A 20667-nucleotide genomic window follows, 5' to 3' on the forward strand; every position below is an offset into this window, starting at 1 on the left:
CAGACCAAAAGGAGCAGTGTAGGTTGGATTTTTATTTTTTGCTACTTTTCTACACCAAATAGGTCAAAACCCTATATCATACTGTATGAAATGTTAAATACTGATTCAATCTCACCATTTAATCCAGGTTATAATATAAATTATGTAAGGTCTCATCTACATTACATTTATTACTATTCTTGAAAGAACTGCTGTCGGAAAAAAACCATGAATTCTTGATTGAATACCTATTGCTGATATAACACTGTCAGCATTGACAATACCGAAAAAAGTCAGTTTTACAGAGACTGCCAAATGCTAGCATACCTCACCACCAGACAAAGTCAAAGATAACAACATTTGATAGACAGAGAGAGGAGTATGAGTATTAGGAACGTGCGCTGGAGCAAGTCATTGTTGTTATATGTACACTGGCTAAACATGGTTTTCGTGTTCCAAAGAGAAGTTTTGTTCTTATGAAAATGAGAATTACTTGGGTCTTCTGGAATTTATATTCCAGTTTAATCCATTTAAAGCAGATCGTATTTTTAAGTATGGTGATATTAAATAAGGAAATCCTATCTTTCAAAGAAAGTTTGAGAGAAACTTATAGAGCTAATGGCTGAAACAGTTCATTCAAGTATCATCAACAATGTCCTCCAGCTACATCAGTCTCTCTGTTGATTCAATGCCAGCCCTGTCACATGTGGAGCAGTTATCTGTTATTGTTTGGTACAGTAGAATGGTCAACCAATAGAATGGTTTTTAGCCTTATATCTAAAAGGACATTTAGGGGAAGCATTGGATAATCAAGTTTCGGAATTCTTGTGTTATGTCTGCAAAATAAATTTTAGTAAGCGCAGGGATCAATCGTATGACAATGCAGTTAATGTAAGGACATAACAAAAAAATGCAACAAAAAAATGCAACAAAAAAATTATGGAAAAAAAAAATTTGCTTTCTATGTTCCTTCTGCAGCACACTCTTTAAACTTGGTTGATCTTAGTGCAGTTGACTGTTGTAGAAATTCAACAAATTCTAAATGCTTTAGAGAATGTTTTTGATGATGAAAATCAAAATGGTGGCACAAGACGAGAAGCAGAAGCCATTGCTAACAAACTGCAAGAGTTGGAATTTGTATTCATGCACATTATGAGGGATAAAATCCAACATGATTTTCATAGAAAAACCATGCCCAATAATAGGATGTCAATCTTAAAACATGTACAGACCAGTATATATTACAAACAAACAAACTACACAAATATGTGACTGGAATTTGAAAGGATTGAGAAACTTTTAAAAGAAATGCTTCACAAGGTCGAATAGGAGGAGAGTGCAATAGGAAAAAACAACCAAATTAGAGTGTCAGCATTTTATGTCATTAAGATCAAATGCGGCAATATCATGGAGAGATTTTCATTTATAGCTTATGTAGGCTAAGATTCAAATTCAAAGTCCTCATGATTTTTATGTGGAAAAGAAATTAATTGAATTTTACCTGGAGGATCTAGACAACGACTATGCAGCTGAGCTGTACCAGTTTCATATGTACTCCATTTAAAGATTTAATTAAGGACTTTGCAATGTAAAAGTAATAATTTCAAGTTTTATATAACATCTTCCGTCACAGTAATGCTGTCAGTTCATAAGAATGGTTTAGGGCACCAGTAGCTACAAATGCAGCTTAAAAACTCATTTTTGTTTTTGCTTACAACCAAAGCCCAAAAGACCACAAGCAGGGGATCCAGACCCTGCTTGGGGGAGCTTGCAGAGCACTTCAGACCACCTAGTTGGAAAGGGTTCTTAAGCCACCCCTACCCTTAAAATCTCTGATGAGGTATTCTTGATAGGAACATCTCATTGGTTCTTTTGGGGCCTTTTTTTAACCTTACCCCTTTAAAACTTCCATTAGCCTATATGTTTAGGGTAGCACAGTACCTTAATCCAGCCCTGAATGCAATACAATAAGTATTCAATATTTTAAACTTAAATTTAATGAAAGTTGTTTAAAAATATTAAACATGTTAAGAATTATTTAATGTAACCTTAACACTACAAAACATCTTTTGTAACTCAATGTAACAATATGTAACACTTCTCAATCTTAGTGCAGCATTATGTCATTGAAAAAATTAATTAAGATATAAAAACTATATTTTATATTTTAAAAAACTTCAAACTATCCAAAAATTTAGAAAAAAGAATTGATAAAGCATTTAATACCAATTCATCAGGAAGTTTTACATCTTTTAATGTTGCAGGAATTTCAAGATTGTTCAATTTGTATAATTCAATAGCTAAAGTTGTTGCCATGAGAACTAAAAGACTTTTCTTTGCTGATAATGTGTTAATATACTCTATTATACCAGAAAGTTTGTGATCTTCTGATTCAGAAAACCAAATAGGAGCAACATCTGGATACATTCCCTAAAAATGAAGTATTTAGTTATATGTAAAAAGTTATTAATAGCAATTATATATTATTATCATTTTGTGTTTCATTTTTTTAACATAAACTTTATTTACCTCCCCAAGGAACAGTCAAGGAGACTACTCAAATATTAATTAAACGATTTTTTTTTTCCATCCATTTATTTAACCACAAAACAATTGCAAATTTATTTATGATTTCACAAAATTAGATTAGTTAAAAACTAGTCGTTAGAGTGACATTTTAACAAAATAAACAAATAATACAAAAAACAAAACAACCAAAAAAAGTAAAAATATAGTAAATAAAAAAAATCAATAAAAAAAAGAACAATATATTTAAAAAAGTATAACACAAAACAACACAAAAAGAGGAAAAAGTGAATGAGCTGACATGAGAGATAACGAATGAATAAAATAACACAACATTTAACAATAAGCAGGATTAAAACAAAACAAAAGGATATTTTTAAATATTATGGTTAGTGATTTTGCCGGTTATCTGGTTATTCGGTTAACCGGATTTTCTTCGAATATCAAATATCTATTTTCGAATAATAAAAACCGACTTAAGTCATAAGTAAGTTGTTACTTTCTATAAAAATTTAAGTCGGTTTTTATTATTCGAAAATAGATATTTGATATTCGAAGAAAATCCGGTTAACCGAATAACCGGATAACCGGCGAAATCACTAATTATGGTGAGACAAAAAATATGAAATCATTTGAATAAAAGCAACAAACATAAAAAGCAACAATAAAAAAAATAATTAGCAACAACACCATAAAAAAAATACACGCCAACATAACCAATACACAAATGTACACATCAATATAAAGCATGCACAAAATTAAACAACAATATAAACAAAACATAAAAATCAATCAAATAAAAAAAAAAGTTTAAAAATCAGCAAAATAGGTATCAACAATCAATAACTAAATAGCAAATGAAAATCAACTTTGTAAAAGGGAAAAGTAAAGTCTGTTAAACTGTGTTGAAAGAAAGCAACTATATATTTCTTATCTATATAAATATATACACTTAAAAATTGATTAATAAAAAATTAATTGAAGCACCTTGTAATAATAGATCACACTAAATTTAACAAGTTTAGGGAATTGAGAAAAAAAAATCATATATATACAGGCCTCGCTATGAAGCGAGAGCTTTTTTTAGCTCTTGCTTCCCACCAGGCAAGAGCTAAAGAATATATCTCACCCACACTTCCTAAATATATCTCGCTATATAATAAGAAATATATCTCACCCACATTTCCCAGAAACAGTTTACGGGAGCAACTTACAGCTCTCGCAAAAGTATTTTTTTTTCTCTTAAAAGTTTAATTATTATTGTAACTAAAATGAAAAACGCAAAGTCAAAAAAATTTAATTCATTGGATAATAAACAGGTACGGTTTTTGCAAAGTTAAAAAAGTTTAAAAAAAAATGTCTAAAGAATTTTTTCACGGCGCAATAAATGACTCTTGTTATGTGTATATTATTGTAACATAAACGTTACAAGCATATGTTAGTAACTAGTATAAAACTAAATTTTGTATTTAATAAGCAATTTTTATATAAATAAACAGATAGCTTATGCAAAAACCAAAAGCTCTTGTATAAAACAGTTTAGAAGAGCAGCTCGCATGGCTCCCCATGTTGGTTTTAGGAGAGGCGGGAGTAAATGAGCGCAAGAGGCCTATATATATATATACACTACCGTGCAAAAGTCTCCGCTCATTTGTAATATTTCAATAAAGTAACAAAAGTTTGCAAGAAAATTGCGTTTATTTTTAATTGTTTATTAAACAATGAATTAGACAGTAAATACAATACATTTTAGGATGATTTTAAATATATAAAATCAATAAAATGTTAATATACAAAGTTGTAAATGTTAAATTTTATTTTCATCAATATGAGACCCCTTGGAGCGTATAATAGCAGCACATAATCTTGGCATTCGGGCTAATAATTTATTCATGGTTTCCGCTGTTATCTCATTCCAAGCTTTTTGCAAACGTTCCCATAGCATTTGCTGATTAATAAAAGATGTTTCACCTGCTTCTCTGATCTTCCGATCCAGTTCATCCCACAACTTTTCGATGGGTGATAGATATGGTGATTGAGGAGGCCAAGTCATAATTTTGCAAACTTTTCCCCTTTCTTTTAGTTTCAAATAATTTTTGCATAATCCAGATGCATGTTTTGGATCGTTGTCCTGCTGCATGATGAATCCTTTCCCAATTATACGAATACCAGATGGAATCGCGTGCTTAACCAAAATATTATGGTACATGTGTTTATCCATGGTAGATGTGATTTTAACTAAATCTCCAGTTAACCCATTGCCAAAACATCCCCAAAGAATAATATTACCACCTCCATGTTTTTCAGTACTTTGTATACATTGAGGAAGCACTCTTTCATTAGGTTAACGCCTAACATGCACGCGACGTCGGGTACCAAAAAGTTCGAACCTACTCTCGTCTGTCCATAGAATTTTCTTCCAATCTTCTAATCCCCAATTTTTATGCATTTTTGCCCATTCCAATCTTTTCTTCTTATTTACTGCCCTCAACAAAGGTTTACGTGCAGCAACGTGTCTAATTAAGTTGACTGATCTTAGTCTTCTTTTTACAGTATCAGTTGATACTGGCTTTACCCTTGTTTTGTTGAGTTCTGCTGTTAAAATTGTGGCTGGAATTTTTCTATTTCTTTTGCTGGACACAACAATAAACGTATCTTCTTGCCATGATGTAACTCTTGGTCTTCCAGAACGTGATCTGTCACTGTTGGAACCAATATCATGCAATCGTTGTAGAGCATATCTCACACCTGATTCGGATATTTTTAACCTGGAAGCAATTTTTCTATATGAATAACCTTCTTCACGTAAAATACATATTTTGCCACGAAGTTCTTTACAATATTCTTTCTTTATTTTCACCATTTCTCAAATTCTTTATTAAATTCAAGACATTAAATGCGCACACTAATGCCATTTTCAAGTATAAATATAAACATAAGTCTATTAAAAGCAACCAATTAAAATTACTGAAAACATCCTTACCATGCCGGAAAGTATCATGCTACTGTCAAACCTAAGCTTACAAAAAATATTTTGGTTAAAACTTTTGTGCAGCTTTAAATTTAATAAAGAATACTGAAGAACTTTATATGTATTTTACGTGAAAAAGGTTATTCATATAGAAAAATTTCTGCCATGTTTTTAGCAGCAGAACTCAACAAAACAAAGGTAAACAAAATTATTTGAAACAAAAAGAAAAGGAAAAAGTATGCAAAATTATGATTTGGCCTCATCAACTTTTTATATTACCATTTTATTCTTTTTATATATTTAAAATCATCCTAAAATGTATTGCATTTACTGTTCCTTGCAAATATTACACATGAGCGGAGACTTTTGCACGGTAGTGTATATATAAATATATATATATATATACATATATATATATATATACATATATATATATACATATATATTCGCGCTCATTTACTCCCGCCGAGGCCTATATATATATATATATATATATATATATATATATATATATATATATATATATATATATATATATATATATATATATTCGCACTCATTTACTCCCGCCGAGGCCTCTATATATATATATATATATATATATATATATATATATATATATATATATATATATATATATATATATATATATACTTTTGCACGGTAGTGTATATATATATATATATATATATATATATATATATATATATATATATATATATATATATATATATATATTCGCGCACTTTTATACTTTTGCACGGTAGTGTATATATATATATATATATATATATATATATATATATATATATATATATATATATATATATATATATATATATATATATATATATATATTCGCACTCATTTACTCCCGCCGAGGCCTCTCTCTCTATATATATATATATATATATATATATATATATATATATATATATATATATATATATATATATATATATATATACTTTTGCACGGTAGTGTATATATATATATATATATATATATATATATATATATTCGCGCACTTTTATACTTTTGCACGGTAGTGTATATATATATATATATATATATATATATATATATATATATATATATATATATATATATATTCGCGCTCATTTACTCCCGCCGAGGCCTATATATATATATATATATATATATATATATATATATATATATATATATATATATATATATATATATATATATATATATATTCGCACTCATTTACTCCCGCCGAGGCCTCTCTATATATATATATATATATATATATATATATATATATATATATATATATATATATATATATATATATATATATATATATATATATATATATAAAATGGGAGTAAGAGAAAAAACTAGAAAAAACAGTTGACAGAAGACTTAAAAAGTTGAAGGTTGTATGAATCAGGAAAACATGAAGATGGGAGAGCAAAGAAAGTTATATAATTTTTAATTTTTTAAATAATAGTATAATTTTTTTTCCTGCACTTCCAAAGAAGTGCAGGAAAAAAAAACTAGACAAATAAAAGTTTTTAGAGCATGCAGAGACAGATACAGTAAAAGAATGAGACTTTGCTGAATGATGAGTCAAGTGAGAAGGCATGTTAATGAATGGAGATGATAGCTCTTTTGATAGATGATAGCATGGGCTATGATAATATTTGTAGAAAAGAAAAAGAGATTTACAACTTTACAAAAATGGGACTCAAGCTTAGCAGATAGAGCAAGTTTAACTACATTTACAATGCATTTTTGGACCTTGTCTAGAAGAGAAAGAGCATCATTAGAAGAACCAGCCCAAATATGACAACAGTATTCCATACAGTGATGAATAAGAGATTTGTAGAGGTAGAGAATGGAATCAGGAGAGAGAAAATGGCAAGCACAATAAAAAGAAGCAATCATAGCAGATGCTAATTTAGCAATCTATCGTATATATGGTTACCATGAAAGGTCAGTAGTAAACAATAATCCAAGAAGGTGTAAAGAAGAGGACTCAGTGAGATGGTTGCTATTCGTTAGTATAGGAATATCGACAGTATTGCGACAGTTGTTGCAGTAATTAACTGAGTTTTGTTGGAGTTAAATTAACAAGCCACTGTGAACCCCAATCTGTTACAGAAGTGGGATATTAATATATACAATATTATTTTTTATTTATCATCTTTAAACTAATAAAATGATTTAAGGAAATAATTTGAATAGATTGGTTTATATCATTTAAAATCTATTACAGTGGAAAACTCTTTGCTGGAGAATGGCATCTAGGGTTCCAATTTTTTAATCACTCTAGAGATTCTGACTTTACTTACATTAAATGTTTATATGTGTCACAAAGTAATTCATCTAATCAGTCCTCTTACTATTATTGCCTTTGAGTCTTTTACTAGCAACTTATGAATATTTCATTATGAGTCACTCAAAGAAATAAGTTTTAATCCTCATGTTTTATTGTTGACTTGTTGTAACAAAAAGATACTATCATACATTATATGGAATTGGTAATGAAAGGGCTATTGCTCTTTAAATGCATTCAATAATTTTTAACATGCTATATTTATGAGGACCTAGAGGTCAAGGGGTCTCACTGACATTTTCAAAAAAGTAAAATGAGTTAGATGCATGAATTAGTTGTGAAAATATTAAAATATTTGGTGGTGGAAAGATTTGTGTGATTGCTTTCACAAGTTATCTAGTGTGACGACCCTTAATCACTTAGCCACTATACTAAATTATACTTAACAAAAGTTAGAAATAACAAATTTAAACTTGGAACACTAGAGAGGGAGAGAAATCTAAGTGCATACCATTAATTATTTTTCAGCCATAAAACCATAACTAAAAATCATTTAATAAATCTTATTCCTAACAATAACAAAACAATAAAAAAATATATAATTAAGGATCAATTTAATTATATAAGCTTAATATATGAAAATAACTTAACTCAATGTTTTTAGATATATAAATATATTATATATAATATAAAATTATATATTATGTATAATTTTATATTTTATCTTTATATTTTAAAATTATATATTATATATATAATTTTAAAATATAAAGAAAAGAAATAAAATTGATGTTTAAAAAAACTTTAATGAATAAATTTAATAAATTGTATAATAAATTAAATTTTCCATCCATTCATTTAAAACCATTTAATTTTTGGTTAGCTAGGAGATAACTACAAGTAACTGCAGTATTACCCAATTAATTTGTATTTATTTTTTGAAATTATAGTGTGAAATTGTAATATAGTTATTTTGTGTAAAAATTTCAAAATATTCATAGACAATCACCCAACAATTACTCAACCAATTAATGATTTGGTATAAATCTATATATAAAGGAATTAGAGATTTTTAACTATCCAGTTTACTATCATTATTAACATCTTTCCATCATTTTCAGAAAAGAATCGGAAAAAAAAACTCTTTTTTAAATGAAGGTAAAAAATTTAATGAAGAAAAGAATATAAGATAAAATACTTTATTTTAATTTTATAAACTGTAAAAATTAAACTGCACATACAGCAATACTGCATGATATATCATGTACTTTATTGTCTATGCCAATGTACGATAAAGATATGTCATCTACGTTTGCTGTTTTGATGCACATAACGCTATGTTCTTTAGAGAAGATTTCTTTTAAATACTTTATTTCTTTTCTTAGCACTTTAAGTCTTGAAGTCATATTAATGTCTATATTAACAAAATCTTTAACAGTTCGATTTTTTTCAATTGTTACTTATTTTGTATTCGCGATCTTACAAAAACTGACATTCTACCAAAATTTGTAGAAGAATATAAATTAGGAAAATATAAGTTTTAGGTAACTGTACAACATCTAATGTTGACTAATTTGGTCAAAAGATAAATTAGCTCGCATAATACAATAACAATCTTTCACAGGAAACGAGAAACTAAATAGTCACTAGAGGTCAGCATTTTTATTAGCTTTTTACGAAGAAGTTTTGAAAGACTAACGAAAATTAAATTCGCAATTCCGAGAAAAGCGAAACCAAGTTTTAAAATCGATAAAATTCAATTTCAAGATTTAATTTATTAAATAACGGGTCCGCCAAATAACTTTTTTATTTTGAAAATGCTATAAAAAAAACTACTGAATATTTTCTCAAATGTCTTTTTTTATTTGAAATCCTTACGGTTAATAATGAAAAATAATTTCATTCAAATGGCTGCCTCGGCTGGACATGCAGTAGCCTACACGATCGGTCTAATTTTTAAGCACATTATCGATTGTGTGCAGCTGTATTTCACCAATGGCTTCACGAATATTGTCCTTTAAAGCGTCAATTGTCTCTGGCTTGTTGGCGTAACACTTATCTTTGAGGGCACCCCACAAATAATAGTCCAACGGTGTCAAATCGCAGCTCCGAGGTGGCCAAACGACATCAGCTCTGCGGCTGATAATGCGATCTTCAAAAACAGGGCGCAAAACATCGAGTGTAGCTTCGGCTGTGTGGCACGTATCGCCGTCCTGTTGAAACCAAATGTTGCCATATCCTCCTCTTCAATTTTTGTGAACAAAAATTCGGTCAAAATGACCCGATAACGATCGCCATTTACTGTAACGGCCACTTCTTGCTCATTTTCGAAGAAAAATGGCCCAATTATGCCCCTGGACCAAAATCCGCACCAAACAGTGACTCGTTTTAGGTGCATCGGCTTTTCAATGTATGCGAGCGGGTTTTCTGTGCCCCAAATGCGACAATTTTGCTTGTTTACATACCCGCCAAGATCAAAATGAGCTTCATCTGAAAAGATGATTTTTTTGGCAAAATCGGCATCTTCTGTAAGTCGATCGCAGGCCCACTTAGCGAAGCGAAAACGCATTGAATGGTCAGTTGGCTTCAACTCCTGAACCAATTGGACTTTGTATGGCGTCATACCAAGGTCTTTATGCAAATTTCGTCTCAATGATGTCTCCGAAATGTTCAATTGTTGAGAACGACGGTGAATTGATGTTGATGGCGCTTCACGCACACTTTCTGCCACAGCAGCAATATTCTCGGGTATACGCACTGTTTTTGGCTTTTCACGCTTTGGTTTATTGATGAGGATGCCAGTTTCTTTCACTTTTTTCACAAGATAACGAACATACGGAGCTGACGATGCTTCTCTTCTTCCAAAATCCGCACGCAATTTTCGCACACATTCTGCAACATTACCATGATTTTCAAAGTAATGTCGCAATATTTCCCAGCGTTGTTCAAGCGTATACACAACCATATTCGTTCAGCGGAAGGATAAAACTAATTATCTGTCAAATCAGACATGAGCTAAGTGTTACCATTCACGAAATAAGCACTAATTGAAAAAAAAAAAGTTAGATGGCGGACCCGTTATGTTCTGAAACAAGTTGAAAAATTTAAAGGACTTATACAAAAATTAAAATTTTAAATCTAAAGTAAAAAGCTACATCACAATACGAATAACAACAGTAAAATTATTAATAACTGTAACAATAGATATTATGATAGACAATTGCAATAATAACAATAGTAACAATAATAATAACAATAATAATAATATAGTAGGCTTATAATAGAACATTTTAATACTGATCAAGAAAATTACAATTATTTCGTTTAACTAATTCATAAAAAGACTCCTGCACCAAAACAACCAATGACATGGTGGGTGCCATATATTACCAAACATAATTATAAATAAAACCAAACATATATTACAAAGCAAACAAACTGATTTCAAAAATACTGTCAGCGTTTCTTTACAAAAATATACTAATGAAAAAATTTATTTTCATCTTTTAAATGCTCGAAGTTTTGCAAATAAACTTCATGATTTTTATTTGTATGCCAAGGCAACCAAACCTGTTATAATTTGCGTTTGTGAAACATTCTTCAATAATAAACTTTCAAACGCCATTTTGTGCCCGAAAAATTACTCAATTTATTGCAAGGACCGAATTAAAATTGGCGGAGGAGTAGCAATTTACTGTAGAAATGACATTAATTGTTGATATATCAACTATCAACAATTAATGTCATTTCTACAGTAAATTGCAAGTAGAATGTTTACTAATTATATATTTAGTCATAGCTTTGCTAAGACTAAATATATAATTAGTAAACATTCTACTTGCATTTTTTTGATGCATTATTATAAAATTAGTTTTTTGACGTTAAATTAACAACTTTTTTATAAGCTTAAATTGTTTATTAAAATGAATAAAAACATTTTAAATCAAAATTTTATATATATATATATATAAGAAATAATAAGTAATGAGAAAAATACACCAATAAAAAACCAAATTATTTTTTTACTAAACATGAAAAAAAATTTTTACATTAGCTTGATTACTTTTAGTTTGGTTTCTTTATTACTTTTGGGAGTGTGAAGTAATGCAAAGTTCTTTAAAAAAATGTTTGCTAATGTTTGGCATTGTTTCTTTGCAATAGAAAAACTGTACAACTCTGCAATAAATGCAAACTGTCGTATAAGAAATGTTCGGCAAACTCTTTTATCTAATAAAGAAAAAAATATGTAGCAAAATAAGGACCACTGAGTATCTGATGGAATAGTTAATCCTCCTCTATTTAAAGTATTCAAATAAGTTTCATATTTTTCATAAGATGTAGTTGTATCTTCATCATTTTCTTCAGTAGAACACTTTTGAACATAACCAGCAATATAGACAATAGCATATAAAATGTCTCTATTTATAGTATCTTCTAGATCTGCTAAATTGTAAATTATATCAATTTCCCAATCATTTAAATCTTCAAGACATAAAAGACAGTCATGGCCATCATTTCCTTCTACATCAATATTCAGTTGTAGCACCAGCTTAGCATGTTGAATACGTACTTTTTCGATAACTGATTAAGCTGTTATAAAGTAAGTACCACCAGAGCCTTGCCTTAGTTTTCCAAAACATTTTTCAATTGGATCACTAGAAAACCAACCTAAAATAACATATTCATTTCCACTTGATAAAAGGTGACAAGACAAATCAACTAGGCCACGACAAGTATGTGAAAGAGCATTGTTTTTATCTCTCGTAAGCTGGCGAACACCTTTACCAGATGTTGGTTTCATATTTTCAGACATTGTTGCAATAGCAAGCAACTTTTTTAAATTAATGTCATCTGAAGATCTGATTACATTACGCGACTCATCCCTAAATCTAGCATTGGCACCTGGACATTTAACATTCACTATTTTCCAAAATTCTATAAATAACTCCAAAAAAATAATAGTACCCTTGACACTTTCTTGTTCTATTTTAGGATGAGTTTTTAGAGCTGCAACTGTCTCTTCACTAAATATTTGTAAACAAGTGCTTACTTTTTGTCGTTCTATTGGTTTAGGATTTATTGATGTTTCAGTCAACCTGGTCCAGGTCCTGGATAACTTTATTAACTGGTTTTTTTCAAGTGTATATAAGTTAATTAAATCTCTCCAATTTGCAATGTGAGTTATTTCTTTATGAATAAACTGCAACTGACCTAGTTTTTCTGTTAGCCAATTGTTTCTTATGCACTTCAAAAGATGAACATAGTCATATAAAATATAACAACCATTTTGACATAACCAAGGTTTTCCCTCTACTGTTTTGAATTTAGAAAAGAAGCTTTGGTTAACTTTCCATCTGTAATAATTGCAATTACTTTACCATTACACATAGAAGTTTCTATGGTGTCTACAATTAATTTGCACTGTTCTAGTTGGAAATCTGAAGTCAGATTACTAACTGGTAAAACTCTTGCTAAAAATTCAGGTCCACCATAAAGACTTTTGACCATAAATGAAAGTACAGTAGTAGCTAATTTCTCTGGATAATTATCCTGGTTTAAAAATGGCTTGCGGATTTACATTTCAAGTCTTAATTTTGGACTAGTTTTGTTAAATTGTGAATTTTAAATGTTGAAATATTTTATTTTAAGTAAAATTATCTCGTTTTAAAATATCTCGTTTCGAATTTATAAAGTAACCAATAAACGATTTCTTAAATAGCGCTCTTGTTTTAAGAAGCCAATAAATTTTCGCTAAATCGTTTACACGCATTTAAATTTAAATTTTGCAAATCTTTTTTGTTTTTAAAAGTATTATATCTTGTTTGTATTTAAAAGTTGGTTTTAAAATTAAATATTAAGTATTAAAAAGTAGGTTAAAAAAAAAATCGCGAATTAAAGAAATCTTTTAATACCAAAGGTAAATACTTATGATTATAATACTTAGAGTAATTTTTTTACCTGTTTATACTAAATAATTTTTGTTTTGCAACTTTTCGAAGGAACTAATGGATTTACTTAATTTAGTCGGAGGAACTTATGGCTTTACTCAATTCCTGAATGAAAATGATGGGGGCCCATGGCCCCCATCATTTTCATTCAGGAATTGAGTAAAGCCATATTACTATTTTACAATGCTTAAATAAAAGCCTTTTGAAAAAATTTGGGGGCCATGGGCCCCCAAATTTTTTCAAAAGGCTTTTATTTCTTTATTTTTTAGCAAAGCTGATTTTTAATAGCAAGTTTTGATATTTTAGGTTTTTTTGGTGCTTTCACCCCCACTAAAAAGTCACGCTGTTACTCATGACTCTAAATGTTATACTTTAATACAGTTTACATTTGTAATTATTCCACGAGAAATGCCAAAAGTAAAGGCTACAATTACACGAATGAAAAGTGAAAAAAAATATTGTGGTGGCCCATGTGAATTATCAATAACAGATCCAAGCACTTTTAGACAGGTTATTCAGTACTATTACTACCTTGTTCATATAAATCCAAATGCAAATATCGCATTAGTGACTCAGCAAATAAGCAATAACATAAAATCAATTTGGGCTACAGTAAACCTAAGTTTACCTCTTATAACGACAAATCTATTAATAGGAAAGTTAAAGATCTTCTCGTACTTGTTAAGAATATTAATCGCAAGCACGGAAAAGCAAGCGCTAAAAGAAATCTTGATGCAAACTTAGACAAACTTTTTGATATTTCTACATGTTCCTGTTCATTAGATATGTTTCCCTGTAGTGAAAAAAAAGTTTCATGTAATAAAGAAAATTGCATAGAAGAACATATTGTATGCCTTTGCTCTCAAAATAATAAAGTACCTCTTGAAGACAGAGCTTATCTTCGTGATCAGAGGAAAAAAATTGGTCCAAAAGGTGCATATCAACTTTCTTCCGTTGATAGATTTTCTGTCAAAAGGATTCAAAGACTTGATAAAGAACGAAAAAAAATATCTCATAAGCTAGTTGATGAAGATGAATCCCTCATACGACACGTAAACTTAATTGAAGAAACACGTGATTTAACCATTACGGAGGTAAATATTTTATAAATACATGAAAAATTTGTAGTAGATGAAATAAAAAGTATTTTATTGTATTAACTTTTTTTAGGATGAAGGTGAATGGAATCTAATAAATAATCCTATTGGAAAATACAACTTGGTTAAACTTCCAAGATTTGCAATGGAACTAGTCAGAAACGAGTGTTCGTCAAACGTAGGTGCAGCCCTTGCAAATGCTTTACTATATGACATAAAATATCTCCTGAAAAATTATGTTGATATAAAAGATATTTTGATTGATAAATGCAAATTAGATAGGGCCAAGTCAAACATAAAAATTGTTAGTGAAGATGTGAACTCAGAACAAAAAAAACAGTTAATTTGTCTTGGGGTTGATAGCAAGCTCGATCAGATAACTAAAACAAGTAAAGTCATAAACTCACCTCAAGGTGAAGTACTAAAGAAATGCATTAAACCTGAACATCACCTCACATTTACCTATGAAGATGGAGAATCGAGTGGAAACTATTTGACTCATAGGACGATTCCTGTCACTGGTGCTACAGGCTTAGTTCTTGCTACTGAAACGTTCAGTGTTTTACAAGAACATAACAGTTTGGAAAGTATACAAGGTGTTCTTCTTGATAACACTGCTACCAATACTGGACCAATAAGTGGCTTAGTTGTAAAACTAGAAGAGTTTTTAAAAAGAAAACTACATCTAATTGGATGCGCCTTACATCAAAATGAACTTCCGTTACGAGCTCTTTTTGTGAAACTTGATGGCGACACAACCGGGCCAAGAAGCTTCAGTGGTCTACTTGGCAAAAGATGTGCTGAAATTATTCAGGATAGAAAAAAAAAGTTTAGTTTGAATGTATTGAAAACCCAATTGTAGATAAATATATTCCAGAAGAAATACTAACAGAACTTAGTTGCGATCAAAGACTTTTATTTGAATATTGCAAAGGAATAGGTATTGGTAAAGTTTCTGATAAATGGGCTGCCTATAAAATTTGACTGCTTAGCCATGCAAGGTGGTTAACACTAGCTATTCGCCTTCTTTGTTTGTATACTAGAGATAATCAACCAACTGTTTCTTTAAAAAAACTTGTATATTTTATTGTTCAGGTTTACGCTCCAGCGTGGTTCGAAATAAAAAAATCTTCAAAATATCACGAATCCCCACGCCTTATCTTTTCTACTATTACTAAAATAAATAATCTCCCCTTTGATGATGTTAAACATATTGTTAAAAAAAACATTAAAAACAACGCATTGTGTCTAAAACCTGAAAATATTCTTTATGCCATGCTAAAAGATAATGACAGCAATATACGAAACTTTGGTTTTCAAATCTTACTGGTTCTAAGGCGAAGGTATTTTTTTTATAATTAACTAAAATAAATTTTAAAAAAAGACTCATAAAATGTGGTAATTGCCTTTGATTTATATTTATAGAGTAAACAACAAAAGTTTGGAAGTAAATTTGAAGAAAATTCCGGAAATTAATTTTAATGCTAATCATTGGTATAAGTTGGTTGACATCAATACTAAATTTTCGGAGCCCCCAACATCACAAATTTTTTCAATTGAGCAAATCCAATATATGATTGACAATAACGTTGAACCTGAAATCCCTGACTTTCCATCTCACTCCCAGAGTCTTGAGCAAGCGGTAAAACTTGTGTCGGAAGCATCCCAATATGTCTATGGATTAGAGAATCGACACAGCTGCATTTTAACTAAACTACTTAGCAGGAAGATGCGTAAACCATATGTTTCAAAAGGGCATTAATTCCATTCTTATGATGATATTTTTTAATTAAAAATGTTTGCTTAAATATATATAACCATGTTCAAAATGTTTTAAACTGTAAAAATAATGTTTATTTTGATATTCTTACGTAAATATAAGAATAAAAGTTTCACTTTTTAAATCTTCAAATAGTTAACAAGTTGTTACAAAGTTAGTTTAATTGTTATAAATTATTATAAACTTAAATCATTCAGAAATGCAGTAAATTTAGAAAAAAAAAAAAAATGAACATATTTAAAACGTCAATTTTTGCATATAACGCCTTTTAAGGTGTTTTTTCGCATAATCCTACAAATCTTTGAATTTAAATCCGCAAGCGATTCTTCATCTAAAATGTCTCAAATTTTGAGAGTAATCATATTTTAACTGTCTCCAACTACTGCAATATTACGCAATATGCGGAATTAAAATCGACCTACCCTAATATACATCACTGTAAAGTATCTAAAAAAAAGTAGATAATTATACAAACATTAAGTACACAATTTGATTGAAACAATTATATCAATCACAAAATTGACTAATAATTCTGAGCAAAATTATCAAACTGCACGCGGTCAGCGCAAGAAAGTATCGCTCAAAATACGATAAATACTAATCATGCAAAATAAATACTAATCATGCGAAAGTTTTAATTTTAAATTATGTGAAAAAGCTTTAAAAATAGCTGTTTACAAAAGTTCTTCCGTCGTAAACGTAATAAGTGCAGTGTAACTTCGCCGTGTTTTGAAACCAAAGTTATGCCTCACAAAATGTTTTAACTGATCTAAACTAAACCTTTCCTGATATACCGTTTACTGACGGTTATGTAATCCACTTACTGGCTATAGCTAATAAATAGTATCGATTGGACAACAATTGTAATAAAAGTATTTAAGTAAAATATTTTTTATAAAAATTTAAAACAAGATTTTCTCAACTTAGTTATAATTCTTGTGACATAATAAATAACTAAGTGTGATAAAATCTTGACACATGACATGTGTGAGAAAAGTTAAATTAAGGTTGTTAATTGGTATGCAACATCCAAATTTAACTTAAATTAACTTGATTATACATACTGAATGAAAATTTGAATGTTGCGTTAAAGGTAAAAAAAAGTAATCAATATATATTTTTTGATTTATTTTATTTACATACGTTTGTAGACTTGTTTCTATAATTAATATTTTTTTTTTAGTTGAAAATAGTATTAAATACGAAAAAACGAAAAAGTTAAAACATACTGAAAAATCCAGAGTCAAATGTTATCATTAAACCAACTTCAAATAAAATTGAAAAAATGCTTGCTGAAGACAATTCAGATTCTAATATGAAACTGGTAATAAATGGTATGTCTCAGCAAAAAAGAAGTATAACAAAGTTCCACGTTCAACTATGCAGGCTATCTATTCACTATCTATGGAAAATTTAAAATAAGAGCATAACCAGGGAAAAAGCCAATTAAAGGTAATCTTGAAAAAAATATTATGCCGGGAATTGTGCCCAAATGGGGATTGATTTTTGAAAATAACATTTATTGATTATGCTGCTAAGTTGGCAAAAAAAAATAAAACAGATTAAATTTTAAAAATCTTGAAAACTGTTAGCAACTACTTAAAAAGAGGCTTGGTTGTGCAAGCCTTCGTTGTTCAGAGCCAATATATTCTTTGCCACAAATATGTATAGACAGGGGGAAAATTTCAAAATATTTTCACTTTGGAGAGACTGATACAAAATAAGAACTTATTTAACAAACCAAAATATATTTGGAACATGGATGAAACAGGGTTACAACTAGATCATATACCAAAACGTGTTGTTGCATGGAAAAGGATCAAAATACATTCAGAGTCAAACAAGTGGCGACAAAGAAACCATTACTAATATAACTTGTATAAATGCAGCCAGTTAAACCACCTCATAATTGTGGAGGAGCAACATTGAGTGTTTCTTGCTGAACTAAACAAGGTTTTGCTAAGTTACAGTTTGAAAAAATATTTTTTTCAAATATTAGTTTTGCAAGGTCACAGATTTTAATTCTAGAAAGACATGAGATGTAAAACTTTCAGTTCACATCAGCAACTGGTTGCAGCCTTTAGTCAGCACAGTTTTCAAGCCACTAAAAAATATGTATTTTGATGTCTATCAAACAATGATGAATAAAACTACCCAGGGGATACAGTTTCACATTCTAAGTTATTTGGTTTATTTTCTAAAGCGTAACAATGTGACATTACAACAATGCAAGAACTCAACCTGTAGTAAAAAATGATTCAATTGACTTTCCATTCGAGGCAATAATGTGGATATTAGTACAGATGTAAGTTTTAAAGAAGTAGAAGTTAAAAAATCAACATTAATTAAAAACGTTTCTTTTGATAGTTCATTGGTGCTTCATGGTTTCAAATTGCATGTATTACAAAGACTCCAATGTTTGCACTTATCCTTCACTACAAATTAAACACAAGAAGATTAACTCAAAAACTCTATTTTACAGTTGTTCTTTTTCACATTACAATCTTACAACACGAAGCTTAAATACAGTTGCAAAAGTAGCTTGTGAAAAGAGAAAAGTTGAATAACATAAGGTTTTAAAAGAAAAAAAAAGGAAAACTGTGAACTATAAAAAAAAGTTAGCTGAGATATCAAATTTGAAAAATCAACCTCTATTGAAGAATTAAAATATTGAAAGTTATCAAGATATTTATGTCCAAGCGTATAGTAGGTAGCGCCATTATTGATTGTTTAGGGAGAGAACTGGCGCAAACATCTTCTCCATCGGAACGTTTTTTGGGCACATTTTTGCTGTGTTCTTTCTCTTAACACAAGTAGGACAAAACGTCGCTTGTCTTCCGTCTTCGACTTGTTTTGATTACTATTTCTTCGCAGATGACAATCTCTTGCAAAATGATTGGGGAGTTTACATTCATAGCAAATTGGTTGCGTTTGATCTTCAAACAACCTCGGCTCAGCAAGTCTGTAGTTTGCATACCAGTTCAACATTTTCCCGCCATTCTGTAACTGATTGTTGATCGTTTCCACTAAACTCCGGAATTAACTTTAAATCAACTTTGGTCGATATTTTAGCCTAAATAGCTTATTGTTTCACATCAAAAAGAACTTTATAAGTCAAGCGTAGCACAAAAGAGCTAAAGCACAATCAACCATAAAAACTAGTTTCGCAATGTTACCATCGGCAACTAATGGTAATACCAGTAAACAAAATCATATTTACCTTAATTATGCAGAATTCCAATTTCTCCCTAACTGTTTGATGATCAATAGAGTAAATTTCACATCATATAAATTTACTAAATTAAAACCATGTTTCAACAGTAGAAAAACTAATAAAGCAATGACAAAACGCAACTAAGAAAAAGGAAAAATGTTATGTTTAAAAAAATTTTTATATATTAAAAAAATATATACTCATTCATAAACAATAATAAGTTACTTATTATAAATACTAAGATTTATACTTAGACTGAAATTAAATATGTTTACGGTAAAAAATAAATAAACTGAAAGACAACAACAGCACTTGAAGAGTTGAAAAAGAACCATTTAGTTTTGAAAAAATTGATCTTGTTCTTGAACATGCTTTTACTTAACCAGGCCAATTACTTAACCAGACCATCTTACTTAAGGAACTCTTGACTAAAATAAACCTCATTTAGGAAACACAATTTTTTAGGCATTGCTATCATTCAAATTTCATGTATTCCTTTCAGACTATATATTAAGAAAGTTAGAAAATTAAAAACTATTTACATAAGATTTTTTATCTACCATAAATTTTTTGCCGACCATAAAAAAAAAAAAATTCTAAACTACTAAAACTTTATAAAAAAGGATTATAAATATTAAAGTCAAAATTTCTTTTAAGTTAAAGTACTTCATGGTAGAGTTATTGTGCATTGCGAACAAAACCATTCAACACTCTCGCATTCTAAAATAAAATCAGGTATGCGTTCACAAATACGGTGAAACCAACATTCATATTTTTCACATTGCACCATATGCCTAAATGTATTAACACATAAAAAAATAGTCAAAAAAATGTGAACAAAAGTAAT

The 20667-nt window shown here is 29.4% G+C and overlaps 2 protein-coding genes across 3 annotated transcripts in view; one reads left to right on the top strand and one right to left on the bottom strand.

Moving 5' to 3' along the window:
• Positions 1 to 9477, bottom strand: part of LOC100200247 (ubiquitin-conjugating enzyme E2 Q2) — a 43253-nt gene extending 33776 nt beyond the window's left edge. The window contains exons 1-2 of one of the 2 annotated variants that reach the window (XM_065816756.1): positions 9023 to 9477; positions 2206 to 2409 (exon numbers count right to left, since the gene is read on the bottom strand). In XM_065816756.1, the coding sequence (XP_065672828.1) occupies positions 2206 to 2409; positions 9023 to 9187 (369 nt within the window). In that variant the 5' untranslated portion in view covers positions 9188 to 9477. The remainder of the gene's footprint in view (positions 1 to 2205; positions 2410 to 9022) is intronic. The other variant, XM_065816757.1, reaches the window with a different exon arrangement.
• Positions 9478 to 14137: 4660 nt separating this feature from the next.
• On the top strand, positions 14138 to 16634 carry LOC136089638 (uncharacterized). Its single transcript, XM_065815689.1, has 4 exons — positions 14138 to 14341; positions 14416 to 14823; positions 14900 to 16169; positions 16252 to 16634. The coding sequence occupies exons 1-3, from the start codon at positions 14138 to 14140 to the stop codon at positions 15686 to 15688; spliced, it is 1401 nt and encodes a 466-aa protein (XP_065671761.1). The 3' UTR covers positions 15689 to 16169; positions 16252 to 16634.
• The last annotated feature ends 4033 nt before the right edge of the window (positions 16635 to 20667 follow it).

Source organism: Hydra vulgaris, chromosome 13 (genome assembly GCF_038396675.1).
Source record: "Hydra vulgaris chromosome 13, alternate assembly HydraT2T_AEP".
Lineage (NCBI taxonomy): Eukaryota > Metazoa > Cnidaria > Hydrozoa > Anthoathecata > Hydridae > Hydra > Hydra vulgaris.

Excerpts from the sequence above, each read along its gene's own strand:
- LOC136089638 (XM_065815689.1), top strand. The coding sequence starts at position 14,138 with ATGCCAAAAGTAAAGGCTACAATTACACGAATGAAAAGTGAAAAAAAA. Across the intron at positions 14,342-14,415 it reads TAAAATCAATTTGGGCTACA|AATATTAATCGCAAGCACGG; the intron begins GTAAACCTAAGT and ends GTACTTGTTAAG. Across the intron at positions 14,824-14,899 it reads GTGATTTAACCATTACGGAG|GATGAAGGTGAATGGAATCT; the intron begins GTAAATATTTTA and ends AACTTTTTTTAG.